The 15,239-nt window shown below is 34.6% G+C and overlaps 1 protein-coding gene across 1 annotated transcript in view; it reads left to right on the forward strand.

The window, feature by feature from the left end:
- LOC111691528 overlaps positions 1 to 14,805 on the forward strand; it is a 19,003-nt gene extending 4,198 nt beyond the window's left edge. Inside the window, exons 2-5 of the mRNA XM_023454538.1 lie at positions 470 to 769; positions 826 to 1,094; positions 8,644 to 8,885; positions 14,684 to 14,805. Coding sequence (XP_023310306.1) covers positions 470 to 769; positions 826 to 1,094; positions 8,644 to 8,885; positions 14,684 to 14,805 — 933 coding nt within the window. The remainder of the gene's footprint in view (positions 1 to 469; positions 770 to 825; positions 1,095 to 8,643; positions 8,886 to 14,683) is intronic.
- Positions 14,806 to 15,239: the final 434 nt, after the last annotated feature.

Below are 15,239 nucleotides of genomic sequence, written 5' to 3' on the forward strand. Positions count from 1 at the left end.
CCACGGATGAATTCGAACATCGACTCGCCCATTGCCCGACTGTTAATTTCTTTACATTCTTTACATTAAATTAATTAATACATTTGTCTGTTTTTTTTCGCGCCTGTTAAAGTAAAGTAGGACAAACCCTATATCGACGCATTTCCTTTCAACAGGGCTATCCTTTTATGCCTAAAAAATTAGGTAGTGCTATTCAAAAAAAATGTCGATGACGTCATAGGTTCATGAAACATTGTGCAAAGAAGGTTTAAGCAACGTGATATAAGGACAATTCTTATGTACTAATTGACGTATTTTAGCGTTTTTGTGAAAACGCAACACAAAATAAAATACGAATTTTTTGCGTTACTTCTGGGATGCGCTGTATATCTCAATTCGGACACCTCAACACATCAGAGCGACATAACAATAACTGATATTTTCTACCAATCGTTTTCTTTCTCTTTGGTTAAAGTTGCATATATTTTAGAAATTGGATAGCGAGGGCAAAGATGTTATATGTAACGTTTGCAGAAGCAAGTTAAACACAGCATTCGAATTTAAGTCAACTTGTTTGAAGAACGATTACGCAATTATTCCGTATGTGGATTGTGAAAAAATGTTACAGCTCGATATAAGAGACGTGTATACGAAGGAAAAGACAAGCAAGTCAATGGATATTTCAGATAGTCGGAGAATATGTCGATTGTGTATGGAGCCAGTAGAAAGTGAGTTTAGGAGCATACGTGAAGAGGAACTTGAAGCTATCGAGAAATTGGCTCCTGAAATGGTATCAATGATATTAAATAGTTACATTTTTGGCAATTTAATGAAACTACTTTGCAGAATATAAATATCATCAAAGATCCCGTTGTATGTAAGGAATGCTTTGATTCTGTATGCACCCACAACAGTTTCCTGAAAAATTGCTTGGAAGTACAGGAAAAAATTGGAGGTATTTTTAATAGCGCAGCAACAGAGAGTCGGATAGATACGTCACCAGCTGATTTATTCATTAAGTCTGAAAACCAGGATAAAGAATTCGATATCAACGAGATGGAAATGTCAATCAAAGCTGAAAGTATCGACATAAAATCGGAAGATGAGGAAAGCAGGTAAGAGAAGACTATTTTAACAATAATTTAAAAGGTAAGCGTATTACTCCAGATCTTATTTAATTTTGCCTCTCTTGCATTAATTTCTTGTACTTCTGAGGGTTTTCGCATGATAAATTATTTTTAACATATCTTCAATAAAAAATATTACTAATTGTCGTCAATAATTTGATTTATATTGTAATGAAATTGAAATAATGCCCTGTGGAGTTCAGAAACATGCATAATTGCATTTGGAAAAACCATGACCCCTTGGAATTAACACCTCACTTGGGAAAATACCCTGTATATGTATTTTTTTCAGTGACTCGCCACTGCAGAGCTCCGATAGTGAAACATTGATGAAGAGTATCCTTATAGATGCAGAAGAGAATGTATGTAAACATGAGAATAGATCGACAAACGAATGTAATACGAACGTCCAGCAAGACGACAAAATGTTTTACAAATGTGATAAATGTATTTACGAAACTGAAAGCGAGAGCCGTTTTATAGCACACTGTGCGAGACACAAGAACGATTGGGAAGCATATAAATGTGAATCGTGGGAGTCCGAAACAGAAAATAAAAAAATTTTTCAGGAACATCGATTGAGACATAAAGATCCTTTGGAAATGCGTATGCACCGACGCGGATCATGTAATTACAAGACAAAGAACAGGTGTGAGCTTGCTAAGCATCAGGTGAAACACAAAAGCGCATCTAAAGGACGATTGTACGAGTGTGACATTTCTGATTTCAAAACAAAGCAGAAGTTCACCACATTACCGAATAAGGACACTTTACAACTGCCCATCTATAAATGTAATGGTTGCACATACGAATCAAAGAATAAGAGAAACTTTACCAGACATCAGTTGGTACATAAAGATCCTTCGCAGGTCAGAATGTACAGGTGTAATGACTGCGATTACAAAACTAAATACAAGAGTTATATCAAAAGTCATCAACTGCAGCATAGAGATCCTTCTCAGGTGCAATTGTACGGGTGCAACAACTGCGATTACGAAACCAAATACAAGGGTGCTATGAAAAAACACCAATTGAAACACAAAGATCCTTCGCAGATTCAAACGTACAGGTGTAACGACTGTGATTACGAAACTAAATACAAAAGCCGTATCAAACAGCATCAGCTGCAGCATAAAGATACCTCACAGATTCAAATGTACAAATGTAACGACTGCAATTTCGAAACTAAATACAAGAGTTATATCAAAAGTCATCAACTGCAGCATAGAGGTCCTTCCCAGGTGCAATTGTACGGGTGTAACAACTGCAATTACGAAACTAAATACAAGGGTGCTATGAAAAAACACCAACTGAAACACAAAGATCCTTCGCAGGTTCAAACATACAAATGTAACGACTGTGATTACGAAACTAAATACAAGAGTTGTATCAAACGGCATCAACTGAAGCATAAAGATCCATCTCAGGTGCAGATGTACGGTTGCAATGACTGCGATTTCGAAACTAAATACAAGAGTTGTATGAAATGGCACCAACTGACACATAGAGAAAGTGTACCGACTGTGATTATGGGTCCAAATGCAGGAGTGGTATAAAATATTACAGGGTGAAGCATATAGAGCCTTCACCAGTGTATGAGCTTGCATGTTCTTCGCACCCACAAAAAACAAATGTGGGGGGTGAAGGCCCGTTGAAGCGCTTCCAGTCAAAAATGAAAGAATATGTATATATAGGACGATCCACGTCAAATCGATCAAGTCCAAAATTTGAGAGCACCTACGAAGATGGTTTTCAGCTTAAAAAATTCGTCTTCCCAAGTACTTTAAGATGCTAATTGGCAGAATTGAAAAATCCAAGATGGCGGACGTAATATGGCCCCTAGAAGTATGAGAAAAATAAAGAATCGTCCGATAAACTTCTCACAGTAATCAGATTAACGAGAAATTCATACCCAAATAGTCTGAACAGGTGCCCTTGACACGTTGGACATGAGTATGGAGTTATTTTTCAAAAATTCAAGATGGCGAATTTCATATAGTGACTTGTAAGGCTAAAAGCCTGAAATTGTCCATCAAAGGGAAGTGAACTGTGGATTTCACCCATAAATTGTATTTGAACAGATATTTCTCATGCGTTTCAGGTCACTGGAACGTGCCGTTGAATTTGTTTGGTGTAATATCATATATCGATTCTAACCTCAAATATTTGAAAAATTTCGATTTTTCGTCGATATAGCGAGCTAAACCTCAAAAGAATAGACAATTTTCGTGTTTTTGTGGTCGTTGAAACATGATAATGAGTTTTTTTTTAATGGTATCATATACGCTGATCCTAACCTCAAAAGTATTTGAGATATCTCGATTGTTTGTTGATATAGCGAGCTAAACTTTAAAAGAATAGACCATTTTCATGTTTCTATGGTCACTAAAATGTGAACTGGAGACGATTCGATATTGTGGTGTTTTTTTCCAGTTAATTATTCGGCAAGAAAGCAATTTTTCGAATCTATAGTCAAATAAATGTCATCTAGAATAGCTTTTCATTATAAACGTCATTAAGAGATGTACCCAGTGAATATTCCGTGACTCTCGATCAATTTGTGATAATTTCAACAATTGAGATAGGATCCTTCAGTGAGCAGGTGTTAGAATAATAATAATAAAATATTCAACTGGAAAAAACCACAATATCGAAGCGTCTCCATTTCACATTGATGATATTTATATTATAGCAGTTTAGTTAAGATTAACCATGCGTCCTATATAATTTATAATTTTCATTTGATTCTTCGTGATTTATGTATTTTTTTAGTATTATTTTAAGGCCTAAATATAAATTTAAATATTTAGATTTTATTGTACACTATTACATGATTATATATGTATGTAGGTGTGAGGTCCGAGGTTCAGCCAGACATTTTTAGTGTTGAATATTCATAATGTACATAATGTGTAATGTTCATAATGTGAGATAGTGAAATATTATGTCTAGCCCTGTGTTTATTTATGTTACGGTACGGGATACCGGTGTGAACCATAGAGAAGGCATTCGACTCTGAGTCTTCCTAGTATTCAGTTTATACTTTTACATATATGTATTTCATTTATTAACGTATTATTAAAGTAATTTAAGATTAAGTGAGTTGCTAATTTCGGCTTGTCCTGACATAGGATTAAATGAATTAAATACAATTTCAGTACATATGCATTACACTGTACTGATCTGTTTAAAGGAGCCCTTTACTTTTGTTTGTTTTTACACAGTTTTTGTTCTGTATACAGTAATCTGTAAATTGCTCTGAACCAAAATGATGACTATTCTACAATTCTAGGTCTGGGAACTACATGTTAAAATCGTGAGAATTAAATTTGTGGCGCCATCTTTCGAGAAAAAATGGTGCTAATATATGATACTTAATAAATATTTCAGTATACTTTAAATTAATAGGCGGTCTTTGTTTGAGATACTCTGTATAATATTTCAGTTCACGAGGCGGCCATGTAAGGTAGTGTCTACCATTATTGATAGATGGCGCTATCTACTTGAAAAAAGAAACGGGAATACGTAATGATTCCTAACATTTCAAAAAAAAATGATTGGTTTAAATTCTATTTGTAAACGTAATCAGTAAACGTTCAAAATTTTGTCCACCGACTCGTACCTAAACACGTTTGGGTACGCTTAATTATGTTTTGACCAACAAAAACCAATGTTATTTCCCAATAAAAATTGGTGATAGTTTTTAAGTCAGGAGAACGTGGTGGCCACGCAAATAAAAGATAATCTACTGGTATTAATGTTTGGAATGCTGGAAGTACATCACAGAGTTACAATTTGCTTTAAATCTAGTAGGACAAATTCTCAAATGCAAAATACATTATAGTTACCACTTTGTTTCAAGAAAATCGAAAACCGCTTAATACAGACAATGCAACCGTAATTATTTGCAAAGCGTCTTCCAGAACAAAAAACAGATTTTTCAGATGTAAACCAAGAACGCCATATTCTGAAGAACCAAATTAGTGCTGTGTGCTGTGTATAACAAAAATTGTTACTTCAATTTTTTCCAGCAATCCGTAATCATAGTGCAAGAATTATAGACTAGACTTTACCATTCTTGTTGTTCTCATAACAGAAGAGGAAGAAGAACAATAACCCTCACTATTCGATGTATTAATTGAGGTTAAACAATCGACGTAAGTAACGGTTTGATATTTACATTTCAATGAAAATTGTTGCAATGACTGGTGTTCAAGAAACTTCGTGCAAACTTTGCCTCGAAACTGTAACCGTTAAAGGTTTTGAGGTAATAGACAACGTTACTAGAGATATTTTGGATGTTCTTTTGCTGAAATTGGTAAGTCAGTGATAGATATGTATTAGTTCAGAATCGTTGATATGTATGGAAAAGGTCGGTTATCTCCTAAAGTAAGATAGCTATAAAAAAATTCATAAGACACGTTTTAGGGTTTTTTAAAAGCTATTGCTATAAAGAAAAGTTATGACGAAACAAAGTTGCTTTTTCTTTATTGGAACACCCTGTATATTATTCCATATTTTAATTCTTCTCGTAATTCTAAACAAAATTCATATAGCACATCATGTACCTAAACTTAACCGTTTTCAAGGTATCGAACTTTGAAAATCATTTCCTTATGAATTATACAAAAATATTTTAGCAGCAAAGAAACGGTTTTTATCGCCTTCTGAACTCAAAAGTTTTAAATCCGTGACGCAAACCGAAACATACAGACCTGCAAATAATTCCATTTTTCTCATGAAAGGCTTTCTCTAGACGATTTTCTCAAGCCACAATTTTTTTTTATCAAAACCTTTTTATTGTTGCTGCCCGTTTAAAAAAAATACGGCCACTGTAAACGTTTTCACCGCTAAAAGGGGGAAGTAACCGGAGAAAATTATCACCCAGTATATCGATTTGACTAAAACTTTAAGAAATAATACGCCACAATAGTCCAAATAAATGTGCCAAATTTTAACGCGATCGGTAAAAGTAAATTAAATTAGTTTTATTCTTGACAATTTTGAAGGCCTGTAACTAAAATCAAAAATTTTTCATTTAATTTTTCTTCGTAGGTCAAACGTTGTCGGTGAAATTTGCCGACACCCTGTATATATACGCAAAATATTCATATTTTATTTATATTTAAATTTAAACACTGTATCTCGGAAACGATACATATTTCGACCTACGCTTATATGAACTTTTTTTTACAAAATAACTTCGGCAACCACCCCCTAAAATATTTCGCACTTTTTTACAAACACCCTGTATAGGAATTGTCGTTTTGTCACGTTCCTTAAACCTTTTTTGTGCCATGTTTCATAAACCTATGACTTCATCGAGATTATTTTTTAAATAGCACTACCTATTTTTTTAGGCATAAAAGGTTAGCCCTTTTGAAGGGAAATCCTTCGATATAGGGTTTGGGCTACTTTACTTTGACAGATGCGAAAAATCACATAGATAATGGCGTTCCAGCAGACAGTATTTGCCGGGAGGAATTACTTGCATGAAATTGTTCCAAATAGGTGGATAGGTCGAAGAGGACCATTGAGTGGCCACCACGTTCGCCCGATTTAACTCCCCTAGATCATTTATTGCGGAGCTATTTAAAAAGCAGAGTTGGTAGACCGGACACCATCGAGGGCTTAAAGTGCGGGTCACTTTGAACATCTTCTTTAAGTCACCTAAAATTGTTAAATAAAAATCTTTAAGTTATTGTTTTTGAGAAACTCTTTCGCATTTTTTACATTAATTTAAGTAATACGTTGGTCTGGTTTTTTTTCGCGCCTGTTAAAGTAAAATAGACCAAACCCTACATCGACGCATTTCCCTTCAAGAGGGCTATTTATTTATGCCTAAAAAATTAGGTAGTGCTATTTTAAAAAAATGTCGATGACGTCATACGTTCATGAAACATTGCGCAAAAAAGGTTTAAGCAACATGACAAAACGACAATTCCTATATGTTAATAGACATTGTAACGAACCTTTTACTAATTTATTTGTTAAGTATCCGATGAACTATTATCTTTTCCTATGTCAGTAATGTAAGCGTTGAACTCTGTATTTATTGTGGGTCTGCGTACTAACATCCGACGAACCATTGATCTACGTCACAAACCGGCTATAAAAAACCGACCTCCGCCACCTGAGATTCAGCAGTGTTGATTCCCGCCTGTTCTCAGTACTTCCCCTATCCCGCCGTTTTCCCGAACAACCGCCAACCTGAGTCAAAAGTAGTTTTCCATTTTCCGTTTCACCGTATGTTAGTACCGACCGCCACCGAATTGTCCGTGGGAATTTATTTATTTACTTGTTTGCTTAAAATAAACTGGAGTATATCTATTGGGAAAAGTGGTTTCTTTTCTAATCAAGACCCCTGGTGTATCTTTCTCCACTGTTGTTACCCGGACGGCAACTTTTTGTGGGCCATCCAGGCCTCACGCTGAAAGTTCGTCACAACGTATTTTAACATTTTTATGAAAACGCAACACAAAATAAAATACGAATATTTTGCGTCGCTTCTGGGATGCCCTCTATTTCCCAATTAACTCACCTCAACACATTACAACAACAATAATTGATGTTTTCTGCCAAAGTGATTTTCTTTTTCTTTGGTTAAAGTTGCATATATTTCAGAAATTTGATAGCGACAGCAAAGAGGTTATATGTAACGTTTGCAGAAGAAAGTTAAACGCAACATTCGAATTTAAGGCAACTTGTCTCAAGACCGATTACACAATTATTCCATATGTGGATTGTGAAAAAATGTTACAAATCGATATAAGAGACGTGTATACGAAAGAAAAGACAAGCGAGTCAATGGATATTTCAGACGGTCACAAAATATGTCGATTGTGTATGGAGCCAGTAGAAAGTGAGTTTAGGTGTATACGTGAAGAGGAACTTGAAGCTATCGAGAAATTGGTTCCTGAAATGGTATGAATGATATTAAATTGTTACTTTTTTCGCAATTTAATGAAACTACTTTGCAGAATATAAATATCATCAAAGGTCCCGTTGTATGTAAGGAATGCTTTGATTCTGTGTGCACCCACAACAGTTTCCTAAAAAATTGCTTGGAAGTACAGGAAAAAATTGGAGGTATTTTTAATAGCGCAGCAACAGAAAGTCAGATAGATACGTCGCCATCTGTTTTATCCCTTAAGACTGAAAACCAGGACATAGAATTCGATATCAACGGGATGGAAATGTCAATTAAAGCTGAAAGTATCGACATAAAATCGGAAGATGAGGAAAGTAGGTAAGAGAAGACTTTTAACAATAATTTTACTAGGTAATAGTACATTTTGCCTTTCTTGCATTAATTGCCTGTATTTCTGAAGGTTTCCGCATAATTATTTTATTATTTTTAACATATCTTCAATAAAAATATTACTAATTGTCATCAAGAATTTGATTGATGTGCTAATAAAACTGAAATAATGTCTTGTGGTGTTCAGAAACTTGCATAATTGCATTTGCAACAACCTACGACCCCCTTAGAATTAATACCTGACTGGAAAATACCCTGTATATGTAATTTTTTCAGCGACTCGCTACTGCAGAGCTCCGATAGTGAATCATTCATGAAGAGTGTCCTTAGAGATGAGGAAGAGGATGGATGTAAACATGAGAATAAATCGACAAATGAATGTAATACAAAAGTCAAGCAGGACGACAAAGTATTTTACAAATGTGATAAATGTATTTACGGAACTGAAAGCGAGATCCGTTTTATAGCACACCGTGCGAGACACGAGAACGATTCCGAAGCATATAAATGTGATTCGTGTGAGTCAGAATCTAAAAATAAAAAATTTTTTCAGAAACACCGGTTGAGGCATAAAGATCCTTTGGAAACGCGTATGCACCGATGCGGATCATATGATTACAAGACAAAGCACAAGTGTGAGCTTGCTAAGCATCAGGTGAAACACAAAAGCGCATCTGAAGGACGATTGTACAAGTGCGACTTTTGTGATTTTAAAACAACGCGAAAGGTCAGTTTTAATAATCATTATATAAAACACAAAAACTCGATCAATCGTGTAGAATGTGACTATAAAACCAAATACACCGCATTACCGAATAAGGACACTTCACAACTGCCCATTTATAAATGTGATGATTGCACATACGAATCAAAGGATAAGACAAACTTTACCAGACATCAGTTGGTACACAAAGATCCTTCGCAGGTCAAAATGTACGGGTGTAATGCCTGCGACTACGAAACTAAATTTAAGAAATATATCAAACGGCATCAGCTGAAACATAAAGATCCTTCTCAGGTTCAAATGTACAAGTGTAAAGACTGCGATTATGAAACTAAATATGAGAGTGCTATTAAACAGCATGAACTGATACATAAAAATCCTTCACAGGTTCAAATGTACAGGTGTAACGACTGCGATTACGAAACTAAATACAAGAGTTGTATCAAAAGTCATCAACTGAAGCATAAAGATCTTTCTCAGGTTCAGTTGTACAGGTGTAATGACTGTGATTTTGAAACTAAATACAAAAGTTATATCAAACAGCATCAACTACAGCATAAAGATACCTCACAGATTAAAATGTACAAGTGTAATGACTGCGATTACGAAGCTAAATACAAGAATTATATCAAACAGCATCAATTGCAGCATAGGGTTCAAACGTACAGGTGTAACGACTGCGATTACGAAACTAAATACAAGGGTGATATGAAAAGACACCAAGTGAAACACAAAGATCCTTCGCACGTTCGAACGTACAAGTGTAATGACTGTAATTACAAAACTATATACAAGAGTTATTTCAAACAGCACCAACTGAATCATAAAGACCCTTCACAGGTTCAAATGTACAGGTGTAAGGACTGCGATTTCGAAACTAAATATAAGAGTTATATCAAACGGCATGAACTGAAGCATAAAGATCCTTCTCAGGTTCAGATGTACAGGTGTAATGACTGTGATTTAGAAACTAAGTACAAGAGTTGTATCATACAGCATCAACTGCAGCATAGAGATCCTTCACAGTTTCAAATGTTGAAGTGTAACGACTGCGATTACGAAACTAAATACAAGGATAGCATGAAGACACACCAACTGAAACATAAAGATCCTTCTCAGGTTCAAACGTACAGGTGTAACGACTGCGATTTCGAAACCAAATACAAGAAATCTATCAAACGGCATCAACTGAAACATAAAGAGAAGGTGTAGTGAATGTGATTATGAATTCAAATGCAGGATTAGTATAAAATATCACATGTTGAAGCATAGAGAGCCTAAACGAGTGGAAAGGTTCGGGTGAGTTTGTACGAGCATGCAGTGTTTGTGAATATAACTCGATGTACTAGGTTAGGCATTTGGTATCCTCTAATTATGATAGTGCGCTGTGGAAATAATATTTTGTCATTGACAGTTTTAGTGACGCATTCCTATGTATTCACACATCGTAGACAAGCTGTAGTAACAAGTCGCTTGCGCTCCACATTTCCAACAGGACATTGCGAAGAATTCTGCATTTTGATTTGCACTTCCACCCGTACAAAATTCAAGTTGTTCGCAGGTTAAAAGAAGTAGACAAACCATTTCGTATTGCTTTCTGTAGACATTTTTTACAAATTTTAGAAAATGATGAAAACCAATTAAATTTCTTGATGATGTCAAACGAAGCTCACTTCCATTTAAGCGGCTATGTGAATAAGAAAAATTATCGTTGTTGGTCCGACATGTAAATCCACAACAGCTTCATGAAAGACCCCTCCAAGATGAAAAAGTCGCCGTATGGTGGTGTGGTGTTTCATTGTTTGGTATCATGGGGCCGTACTTTTTTGAAGACAATAACGAAACTGTTACAATAAACTCCGAATGTTACATTAACATGTTACAGATATTTTTACGGCCCGAATTGCGAAGACTGTGACAAAATCATATTTGGTTCCGATAAGATGGAGCCACAGCACATCCAGCACGGCATACTCGATTTTGTTGCAAGAAATGTTCCTCGGTCGCTTGATTCAAAATTTGGTGACATAACATGGCCAACTAACTCGCCCGATTTGACGGTTCTCGATTTTTTCCTTTAGGGATATCTGTTGAAAAAGATTTACGAAAGGCGCCTCTGTACCATCCAAGAATTTAAAATTCGTATTTCTAAAGAAATAAATAATATTGGAACAGAAATGTTGGAATGAGTTATGCAAAATTTTAGAGAGAGATTACACAAATGTATAACACAAATTGCACATATTAAGTTTGTTATTTGTCATAAATATGTTTTTCGTCGTGTAGCAGATTGTTGAAAATAGGCGATAACCAAATGTCTAACCCGGTATAAGAAAAATTGTATCTGTCGTTTGATGACGCAGAAAGGTATGTCGCAGGTTCAAATGCATCAGTGTGATTCTAAAACCAAGAATGAGAAGTCTCTTAGGAGATATCTGTTGATGCACAAAAAACATTGGTGGGTTTGAAGCGCAAAATACAGTAAAAAATTGAGGCATTTAAGAGACCGACCATAAATATGTGAATGTGTAGAAACTTGTTGTGAAAAACATCGGTTCAAACGCAAAACTCTCACCGAAACACAAAGAGACGAGTGATTTTGGACTAGCGCTTTTGTAACAATGCATTAAAATGAATACTTTGTAATATGCTCTAACTAATGATATTGGTAGCCTTATTTTTATTCAGTTTGTTGTCAATAGTGGGAAAATTAGAGGCCAAATTTCAAAGAAAAACACCAAATTTTCTCAATTGTCGACGTTTCGTCACTTATCGTGACATCCTCAGGACAATTACAGATTTAAGTGTTTCACTGTGTTTTCCTAGTCTCGTTATACATAGTATTCTATTCTATTCTCTACCTATATCTATACTGTCCAAGATTTTGTTAAATGACATACTACTGACAACAAACTTTGTAATATGCACCTGCTTTTTCTATGTTCAAAAATGTATCTTTTTCATAACCAATATTCAGGGAGAATGTGTACATGTGTATTTTGAACAACTGCAAAAAATATTAGGAATAAAATAAATATGCAATAATACTAAACAGTAAAAGAAATATACATTGGTTTTCTTAATGGAAAACTGTTGAGAACTAGTTACTTCACTGTGGTATTTACGTATTGAGGGATCAACTAGGCGGTGTTGCCGATGTAATGGCGACTTGTAAACTCAACTTTTTAAGAAACTAAGAAGAAATAAATAAGCATTGGTTTAGTTAGATAATATGTCGGAAGTTTTGAAATATCTTTATAAAAATGTTCAAAGCCTCGTCCTCACTTCGACTGTCCACATGATTTTCGAGACAAGCGTTGCGGTAAACCAGAAAGCAATGCTTTGTAAATTATTATGTACCTAGAAGTGGGAAGTTTTTTATTTTATTTAAATTGTATTTGTATAAAATCAATTCACACTTCCAGCCTGATATTCATTATTTGTCCTGTCCTAAATTAATTATTTGTGTTGTCCTTATGGGAGTTGTGTACATATGGATAGCCATATTATGAAGACTTTAGCTTGAGAGGCTGTTGACTAACCAAATTTTGCCTTTATTTTCCATGTTTAAGTAAGTGTTTGTTATTTATTTCATTTTGACCCCTTTAATTTTTATATGTACACATTCAAAATTAACCCTGCGTCCTATGCAATTTATAGTTTTCACTTAATTCTTCGTAATTTGTGTAGGGGGAGCAGGATTACAAGTGCACAGAAACATTATTGTATTAACACTGTTCCCTATTGTATTTTCTTAGTACTATTTTACGGCCTAAATATAAAGAGCGACCGAAAAAAAGCCTAATTTTTCGCCCCTTTGTGATGCCTCGTAAATTTACTCCAAATATGTGCCAAAATATAGTCTATGATGAGACTTGAATCGTTTATAAGTTTTAGCTTGAGGCTACATTTCGTTTTCGAGTTTCGGTTGATTAAAGTTGTCATTTTTACATGGATTGTTGGATCGAGGTTACACCGCTAAAAAAAAATCGCTTGTACTTCATATGTGGCATGTGTATTCCGAAGTATTTTTTCGCGCTGAGCACGAATTTGCTATTAGAATTGCTTCATCACCCTTCGGTCTTCATGAAATGTCTGAAAAGCTTCAGAAAAATGAAGAATTTCGAAGATAGGTTAGGAATTTGTGATTAATACACATTTTTTTTTCACGGTTTCGTTATTAATCCCTCAATTGAGCTTGAATCTGACCTGATACAGGTCAACCAACTACTGAATTGAAATTAGAGACTTACATACTTCCTTCAAATTGGCGATATATCTTGCTCATATAACATAATAAACTTACAATCCAAGATTAATTCTTTGACTTCCAAATTACCTGTAGTCATAGAGATTAACGAACCTTTGATTTTAAATCAATGATTTCGTCAACCTTTCTGGGAAAGGTTTCTGAAGACCTTTCTCAGAATCTGAAGTCATAGAGATTAACAAACTTTTGATTTTAAATCAGCGACTGAAAACCCTATAACAATCCATGTAAAAATGACAACTTTAATCAACCGTAACTTGAAAACAAAATGCAGCCTCAAGCTAAAACTTATAGACGATTCAAGTCTCATCATAGACTATCTTTTGGCACACATTTGGAGTAAATTTATGAGGTCTCACAGAGGGTCGAAAATGTCGGTCGCTCTTTAAACTTTAGTTTTTATTGTGCACTAATATATATTATTATATTATATGTATGTAGGATTAAATTAATTAAATATAATTTCATTACATATACATTACAGTGTACTGAGCCCTTTACTTTTGTTTGTTTTTACACAGTTTTTGTTCTGTATATAAAAATCTGTAGATTGATCTGAACCAAAATGATGACTATTCTAGAATTCTAGGTCTAGAAACCACGTGTTAAAATCATGAGAATTGAATTTGTGGCGCCATCTTTCGAGTAAAAATGTTGCTATGCTAATATATGATACTTAATAAATATTACAGTATACTTTAAATTTATACGCGGTCGTTGTTGGAAATATTCTGTATAATAAAGAGGCGGCCATGTAGGGTAGTGTCTACCGTTATTGATAGATGGCGCTATCTACTTGGCAAAACGGAAAGACTATGTTGAAAGACGTAATGATTAATAACTTCAAAAAAAAAATAATAGGTTTAAATTCTATTTGTGAATATAATCACTAATCGTTCAAAATTATGTCCACCGACTCGTAAACAGGTTTGGGCACGCTTAATCATGTTTTGAGCAACAAAAAAAATGTCATTTCCCAATAAAAATAGGTGATAGTTTTTAAGTCGAGAGAACGTGGTGGCCACGTAAATAAAAGATAATCTGCTGGTACTAATGTTTGGAATGCTGAGAGTACATTATAGGGTTACCATTTGCTTTAAATCTGATAGAACAAATTTTCAAACGTTAGTTACCACTTTGTTTCTAGAAAATTGAAAACTTCACTTAATATAGACAATGCAACCGTAATTATTTGCGAAGCTTCTTCCAGAACAAAAAACAGATTTTTCAGATGTAAACCAACAGCGCCATGTTTTGAAGAACCAGACGAATGCTGTGCCGCTGTGCCCAAGAAAAATTGTTACGTCAATTTTTTTTTCCAGCATTCCGTAATCATAGTACAGCAATTATAGACGAGACTACCATTCTTGTTGTTCCAATAACAGAAGATGAAGAAGAGCAATTACCTTCTCTATACGATGATGTTTCTGTGGTATCTGGTTGAATGTTTTCGTTAAGGTTAAACAACCAGCACAAGTTACGGTTTTATATTTACATTTCAAAGAAAATTGTTGCAATGGCTGGTGTTCAAGAAAGTTCGTGCAAGCTTTGCCTCAAAACTGTAACCGTCCAATGTTTTGAGGTAATAAACAACGTTATTAGAGATATTTTAGATGTTCTTTTGCTGAAATTGGTAAGTCAGTGATAGATATGCATCAGTTGGGGGTCGCTGATATGTATGGAAACGGTGCATTATCCTAAAGAGCTATGGAAAAATCATAAGATACAAATGTTTTATGTTTTTTTTTTTAATTCTATTGCAATAAAGAAAAGTTATGTATATAGAATCAGTCAAAAAGTTATGACTAAATAACGTACCCTGTATATTATTCCATATTTGAATTCTTCTCGAAATTCTAAACAAAATTTATGTAACAC

The sequence above is a fragment of the Anoplophora glabripennis genome, unplaced genomic scaffold (genome assembly GCF_000390285.2).
Source record: "Anoplophora glabripennis isolate ALB-LARVAE unplaced genomic scaffold, Agla_2.0 scaffold268, whole genome shotgun sequence".
NCBI lineage: Eukaryota > Metazoa > Arthropoda > Insecta > Coleoptera > Cerambycidae > Anoplophora > Anoplophora glabripennis.